This window comes from Sardina pilchardus, chromosome 3 (assembly GCF_963854185.1).
Source record: "Sardina pilchardus chromosome 3, fSarPil1.1, whole genome shotgun sequence".
Lineage (NCBI taxonomy): Eukaryota > Metazoa > Chordata > Actinopteri > Clupeiformes > Clupeidae > Sardina > Sardina pilchardus.
The window spans coordinates 3,150,634-3,157,908 of record NC_084996.1 but is presented as its reverse complement, the minus strand read 5'-3'; the positions used below and the strand labels follow the sequence as shown (position 1 = coordinate 3,157,908).

The 7,275-nt window shown below is 43.1% G+C and overlaps 1 protein-coding gene across 1 annotated transcript; it reads right to left on the bottom strand.

Annotated features, from left to right (window-relative positions):
* Positions 1 to 134: 134 nt before the first annotated feature.
* On the bottom strand, positions 135 to 3,846 carry b9d1 (B9 protein domain 1). Its single transcript, XM_062531346.1, has 7 exons — positions 3,606 to 3,846; positions 3,181 to 3,249; positions 2,984 to 3,092; positions 2,721 to 2,817; positions 2,273 to 2,335; positions 1,761 to 1,828; positions 135 to 533 (listed from the first exon to the last, which is right to left on the bottom strand). Exons 1-7 carry the CDS (start codon positions 3,666 to 3,668, stop codon positions 382 to 384), a joined length of 621 nt encoding a protein of 206 aa, XP_062387330.1. The 5' UTR covers positions 3,669 to 3,846; the 3' UTR covers positions 135 to 381.
* Between the last annotated feature and the right edge of the window lie 3,429 nt (positions 3,847 to 7,275).

The window sequence follows — 7,275 nt, the reverse complement described above, 5'->3', positions numbered from 1 at the left end:
AGTCTGTTGATCTCACCAACATAGGAGTGCACAAAGGACACTAGCCTTATAAATGTTACATGGCTATTGAATGATGCAGGATAAATGTGTTAGTAAATCAAACATTACAAAAACACACACAAAATACTTCGAAGTAAGAAATACAAACCACAATTTAATATATAAATATATACAAAAAAACCTCAAACCTCTGCTTCATCAATTTCAGTGAGACACGCACACACACTGCTAGTGTACTACAGTAAAAATCAAAGTTCCTATAATTCGCTGAAATGATTTAAGACATTGTGGAAGCACTCGAGCTGCCCCTCTGGGTGCTTAGCGGCTAGTGCGAATGTCGTAATTGGTGCCAGTAAGGCTGCTCTTGGTCAGGCAGGGCTATCACAATGTGTATGGCTGGTCCGTTCCAGACAGGCCTGTGACTGGAGGCGCCTCGGAGGATCCGGGGGTGGTGTCGTAGCCCAGTTTCTTCAGGTCCTTGGTCACGATGTTGAACTGGAGCGTGACGAAGCCTTGAGAACGCACCCGCGTTACTGTAGACAGACATTGATTTCATGAGTGAGCCACCAGTCTGTTGCAATTTATTACATGGTAAATTTAAGCAGTTATCTTTTTTGTTACTGAAATTCTTTGAAATACAAAATAGCAATTCCCAGGGAATTGAACATATCATTTAACAAGGGAGTATGTAGTGACTAAGTTTGACCATTGACAGAAGAAGGATAGCACAAAGTAGCACCAAAGCTCAATTGCAGGCATCAAAGATATTTCAGTCTTTTACTTTTTGTGAGTTAACAAAACACTCTAAACACATGCTGTTGTGGAGTGTTTTGTGTAGATTGAGGGAGGGGGGAAACAAAATTGGGAAAACGTGAAAGGGTCTGAAAACATTTCGGCTGCACTATACATTATACAGTACGTACAAAACATTTTGTCACACCTGGCCATTATATCTACAGAGACTTTTATGACATCCCATTCTGTAATATAGGCATAGGACAGCAGCTTCCACTCTTCTGGGAAGGTTGCCCACAAGATTTGAGTGTCTGGGATTTTTCCCTCATTGATCCAGAAGAGCATTTGTGAGAGCGTTGGATGATAAGGCCTGGCTCACAATCTCCATTAGTTTAGCTCATTGGTGCTGGATCGAGTCGAAGGCAGGGCTGATTTATTTGGCGGGCAAAGTTGTCAGCAAAGTTCTCTTGCATGAAATACGACTCGTATGCCATATGGGAGCATTGAGCTGACTCATCAATGTTTGCACTTCAATGTCTTGCCCACTAGCAATCTGATTTTTCTCTAGTTATTGAATTACCTTTAGTTAGACTGAAGACTTTGCATTATAAATAACTGGACTAACACAACTCAACACTTTATCATAACCTCCAAAGGGTGCTTCTGAGGGTCAATAGAAACTTCATGGATAGTACCCACGGTTCTTTTTTGACTTTTTTTTTGGGGGGGGGGGGGGGGGGGGGGGGGCTTTTATGCCTTTAATCAGATAGGACAGTGTAGGGTGACAGGAAACGAGTGGGAGAGAGTAGGGTGGGATCCGGAAAGGACCACAGGGCGGAAATCGAACCCGGGTCGCCGGCGTGCGGTGCAGGTGCCCCAGCCAGTCGCGCCACGACTGGGCTAGACGCCCTTCTTCAGTGTGACTGAGGCAATTTGCAGAACGCATCTGGGGCGTCTGGCCCGAAATGTCCCAATACTTTTGTCCATGTAGGGTAAGTCAAAGTGATGTTCAAAATAGTTCCTACCTTCTCTTCCTTCTCCTTGGGCTACCACTTTTGGGTCCGTGAACTCAGGACGTCTTCCCATAAGCCAGCTGCAAGAGGACCCATTAAAAACCCATTTTGTATGGGAGTTACTTTCCTTCCCTAAATGAATTCTAAGAGCCAGCTCAGACCACAGACATTCAACAATCCATACAGTGGCTTTTATTTCCATATAAAGAAACCATTAATGGTTCTGAACTATTTGAAGAATTTGTTGTGTATTGTTGTGATCTATTAGAGAAGTTTGTTTGTGATTCATTGATTTTACATTCAGTGGAAATCCATTTGTGTTCCACAAGATGTTTTATTTGCCACAAGCTTCAATCAAAATGGTTGAATCGAAGTAACCACAAAACATGGTTCACTCTAATGACTGTACTGAAAGTACTTCAAACGTTTCCTACATTGTTTCCTTGGAGCTGTTGGTTTAGAGAGAGTACTTTTAGGGCCATTAGCAATATCTTCACACGTTTTTTCAGAATTCAGTATTTTACCTTGTAAGCTTTTGAAGTCTTGATGTGGATTCTGGAACAAACATCGGTATAGTTCTTGTGTGTCTGAGAAAAGAATTGGAGTTAAGTTATACAAGACCATGGGCCCTTATTTAAATCATGGGCAAAAAGTAGAGTCGTTCGATGAGTAAAGTGTCTTGTGCGTGAATTAAAGCATGAGGCCAGTGGCACCACTGAGGTCAGTCATTTAATTGCAGTTTGTCGCCTTTTTAAGTATTTCTTGTCCTGCATCTGGGATGTGCATGATGACCACCTCTGACTGAGCGGCAGTACTGAGGTGAGTCACCAATATTTACTCATTGTGTTAAATAAACAAATTAGATTTTGCCTTGTTATGAAATTGGCTTTAGTTAGACTTTGGACTTCGCCTGCCTTTCAAATGAACTGTTTTGTTTATTTTTGATAGTATCTATTTATATCAAACACTTACTTTCCAGGGGTGAAGGGGATATGTGTGGCACCATAACCTCGGACAACATCATTTCCAAAGACGTCGGGACCATAGACACTCACCACAATCTGTGGCCCTGTGAGAATTGACCAATAAAGTGAGTCTATTTGGCCACTTCACCAAAGAGAAGGTGAGGACATTTCTCTTCATTGTTGGGAAAGGTAAGTTGAGTAGGCTACATTTCCCAGTAACCGTGTGCTTCATATTTATTAAAACATATTATGATGTTTTGACAAACTCACATCCAAAGGGATTGGTGCTCTTAAAGGTGATATCCAGGGGGAAGTTCCAGATCAGCTTATGTGATTCTCTGCTTTTGCATGTTATCTGAGAGATGCCCTCCTCCAAACCCTGAGGGAATGAAACGATAAGTGACAGTCCATCCATCAAGCAGTGAACTGCATTAACGTTATAGTACATTTCCAAGCCGATAACTCACCGACGTGGGAGCCCAGTCGTGACCATACACAAAACAAAACTTGCAATACAGGTCGTCGTACTCTGGAAACTAAAGAAAAGGACTAACGTTATGTTTCTTACAAACAAAGCTAACAGGTAATTTACTGTATCGAAATTAATTTCTACCACTACACGAGCAAAAGGGGCAAATCTACAGTTTGTGAGGACTAACTATGTTAGGCAGACACGTTAATTAGCAAGCATCCAGGTTGGCTAATATGCGCTGTAAGTTAACCACTCACGCCACACAATACAACTAGCAACAGTGATTTTCAAGGGCATGTTTCATTATTATACACCACAAAATGAACAAAGGCAATTAAGTTGGACTCTTAGATCGTTAAGCACAAAGCCCTTTAACGTCTTATCCAAAAAGCTAACCTGACCAAATTAGCCAGTGCTTACATTGGCTCCCTCTATTTGCCCGTTGATCATCAGAAGAAATACAGACGGGTTGCTTGATGCCATTTCCAACGATGCAAGAAAATAGTCAAATGTTTCCTTTTATAACTACAAATGAAATCCTATAACCGGCACCATATTTTTTGCCGTCAAAAGAGTTGATATAACGTTAGCCAATTAACAAGCCAACAGATTAACTTTACATGCTACGTTTTCTTTCGTTGCCATCATGGACTGTGCTGCCAAGGACGCTTGGGATACGGTTCTTCGTAAGGGCCAAAACACTCGAGAAATAAAGCGATTCGGAATTCTGTTCTCCACTAGGTGGTTGTCATGGACAAAGCAACACAATTCTTCATCCCGATAATTTGATTAATTCCATGGTTGGTATATGTAGTACCATTCTCATTTGGCCTTACTGTGTTTTGTCAACTGTTGGCAACATGCATGTAAAATCATGCTATGTATTTGTATTTTGTTTGGAGCATCATCTTGTAATTGTTGTAGGATTAGGGTTAGAGCTAAGTGTAGTAATTCCTTGAGGAAAGACTAGCATGAAATACTACAAACAGAGAGAATTGTTATTGCAACTGTTTATGCAGAGTCCAAAAATATGCAACCAAAAAAGTATTCAGAAAAAATCTTGAGTTTTCACGGCAGGGCCTCAGCCTAGAGTCTAAGCATATTGTTATTATTGTATAGCCTACATACACACACACAGCTCTAGAAAAAAATTAAGAGACCACTGCACATTTATCTGAGGTTATCCTACGGTTGCTGAGTGACATTCGAATGAGTTGGCGGTCATATTCAGATTTGCAGTGGTCTCTTGGTTTTGAATATAAACATCAGCTCATTCGAATGTCACTCAGAAACTGTAGGATGAGATCAGAAAAATATCTCTTCATTTTGTTGCAGAGCTGTAATATGCACCTTTAAGTCCCCTCTTGTCCTCATCTTTTCTTTTCATGTGTCAATGTTCTGGGATATCGTGACTTCAGTCACCCTCCTCCTCCTCCTCCACCGGCTCCTCAGCTTGTGCTCTGCCAGTGACTGGGCTGGGCTCTGACGGGAGACAGCCGTGGCCCTGGGGGTGACTCAGACCTTTCCACAGTATCAGCAGCCCCTTTGCCATTTTCTGGGAAGCGGTTCTGAAAACTAACTGTAAATAAACAACTAGCGCCACACACCCCAAACCCTCCCCAAAAAAACAAAACACCTCAGTCTACTCAAAATTGTGTGGGCCATGGTGGCAAATAAGGGTGGGGACATATATTTTTCATCACACACTCCACTACTCACAGCCTCTCAAAGCTGTCCAAGGGGTAAATGCTCTCTCTTCTGTGACATTTAAAATGCAACAGCTGAATCACTGATACCACTATGTGGAGACGGATCTTTTGATTATTATTTTTTCTATCCTTGCTGCTTTTTTTGATGTGCAGGAACATCATTACAACGGATGATAATGATAATATGGATGAATGGCAAGTGTCCATTGTGTGTATCACAGATCTTTTAAATGGCAAAATCAAGATGTCTTCCTCACTGTTGAATGTCACCAGAATTGGCTGCACTTAAAGGCTATGCCATATGGCATTACTTTGAGGTGAATGACTTGAGGAATTTCTGTGTAGTCAGAGCACTCATTGCTTTGCTCCTTATCAGCAGTTAAAAAACCCTACACACGCAGAGGGAGAGAGAGAAAGAGAGAGAGAGAGAGGGGGGGGGGGGGGGGGGGAGAACAACAACAAAAGCAAACTATAAGAAATCCCAAGAGATATGATCGTTGTTCTTTATGCCTCTCAAGGTCTGTGTGTAATAGTCTATTTCCGTCACCTCATCTGTGCAGAGAGAGGAGTTGGGTCAGCGCTAGTTACCCTGGTCACTGAACCAGACTGGGGTTACGAGACTGGGGTAGGGAAATGCTTAGTATGCCATCTCATAGCTGATTGGACACTAGTGCTGCACGGTGTCCTTAACTAACTTGACTGAGAGTTTTTTTGTTTTTTTTTGTCCCCAGTTCCATTTTCCAGGGATGATGTTAGAAAGGAGAGCAGAAGTCTAATCACAACAGCAAGGGAGATGGAGGGGGAGAGAGAGGAACAGAGAAAGAGAGAGAGAGAGAGAGGGAGAGAGAGTCTGGCAGAGCAGATTAATGAACAGGCCATGAGAGAGACTCCACAAGCTGCTCTGCACCTGACAGACCCATGAAAGCAGAACTAAACAGGACCAGTGAGTCAGCTTAAAGAGAGAGAACAGGAGTGGAGGAGAGGAAAGAGAGAGAGAGAGAGAGAGAGAAAGAGAGCGAGAGAAAAATCATGCATCAATATACAACATAATAACTAATGTTTAGATATGGTAAGCAAAATAACGTTTGCTGATATTTCAGCCTTTGTCATTTGAGGATCGCTCAGACAAACCTGTCTTTGCCTCTGTTTTCTTGGCACTACCAGGGCCTCAGGACTACACAGCGGAATCGATATCACCCTCAGATGTAAAACGCAGAGCTTGTGCTCCCACTCCATCTCATCCATCTCCGCTCACGACGAGCACAGTTGTTTGGTTTTGTGCACAATGCACAGTGTCCTGAGCACAGGGGCCCAACTGGCTGCTCTGTGTGGCCTGCTGTCTGACAGTGTCCCAGTTTGAGCCGTCCTCAACTGTTGCCAATCGCTCTTCCCTGGGACTGGTTCCCTGACTCGCAAACACCTATTTTTAGGCACACGCTTGTCTGCACTACTTAAAAGTCCTCTATGGAACCTGCGTCTACCATTTTTGAAGTCAAGATAAGGCTAGTTTTGCAGTCCCCTGCCCATTGTCACCTCCCCTGTTATTTTTTGGCCCTACAATTTAGGAAATTGCGCGGAAGTGAAGGTGTTTCTATAACGTAGAGTGGGGCACTGTAATTGCGTCCTTCAAGATGTGGAATGGTGTGTGGACAGGCTTGTTGTTTCCTCACACATATCGATAAATGTGGGAAGAACCATATCCATCTCATTGACATTTCTCATCTGCTGACATTTGTCTGCATGTCCAAACCAACCACCAGCTCGGCCATCACAAATACCATGGAAATGTCATGTGCCCTGGGCGGTGAGGGTTGAAGAGTTTGGTCCGCGTCGCCAGTCTTTTCATTTGACACACGACTCCCCTCGCTGGCTTCATGGCTCCGTGTGTCCCGTCGGCGCTGCGGAGATCTGCGGAGATGATTGAGGGCACGCTGACAGGGGGGCATACAGGGAGCCAGGGAAGTTCATACTGTGTTCAGGACAGTTATTGCCCCGCAGTGCGTTTGTTAAAAGTGGCAGATCTCTGGCCAGCTCATCCAACCCCTGTGTGATTACAGTGTCCAGAACAGTCGGTCCTGGTAGACAGATGCTTAGATTGCTTACCTCGCCTCACTGAAACAGGTTTAATGATCCTAGTCAGCTGTATTAGGGCCATTATTTGTGTACTCCCCTACACTGATACTCTGTTATATTGATGGCCACTTTTGCAGTCCTGACCTTTTTTGTTAACTGACGACAAATTGGAAAACAGTCAAACAGTCAGACCAGCGACAACACCTGGAAGGCATAGAAACTAAAACTAAAACTAAAAAATTATTTATGATGCGCGTACAGCATGATAGATGCTCTTAATTAATGTAATTTATATGCCCTTGCATGAA

Bases quoted from the DNA above. Each gene is read 5' to 3' on its own strand.
- b9d1 (XM_062531346.1), bottom strand. From the start codon at position 3,668: ATGGCATCAAGCAACCCGTCTGTATTTCTTCTGATGATCAACGGGCAA. The intron at 1,829-2,272 runs GTAAAATACTGA...GTCCTCTTGCAG, and splicing joins AGACTTCAAAAGCTTACAAG to CTGGCTTATGGGAAGACGTC. The intron at 534-1,760 runs GTAGGAACTATT...GTCTGTCTACAG, and splicing joins CCAAGGAGAAGGAAGAGAAG to TAACGCGGGTGCGTTCTCAA.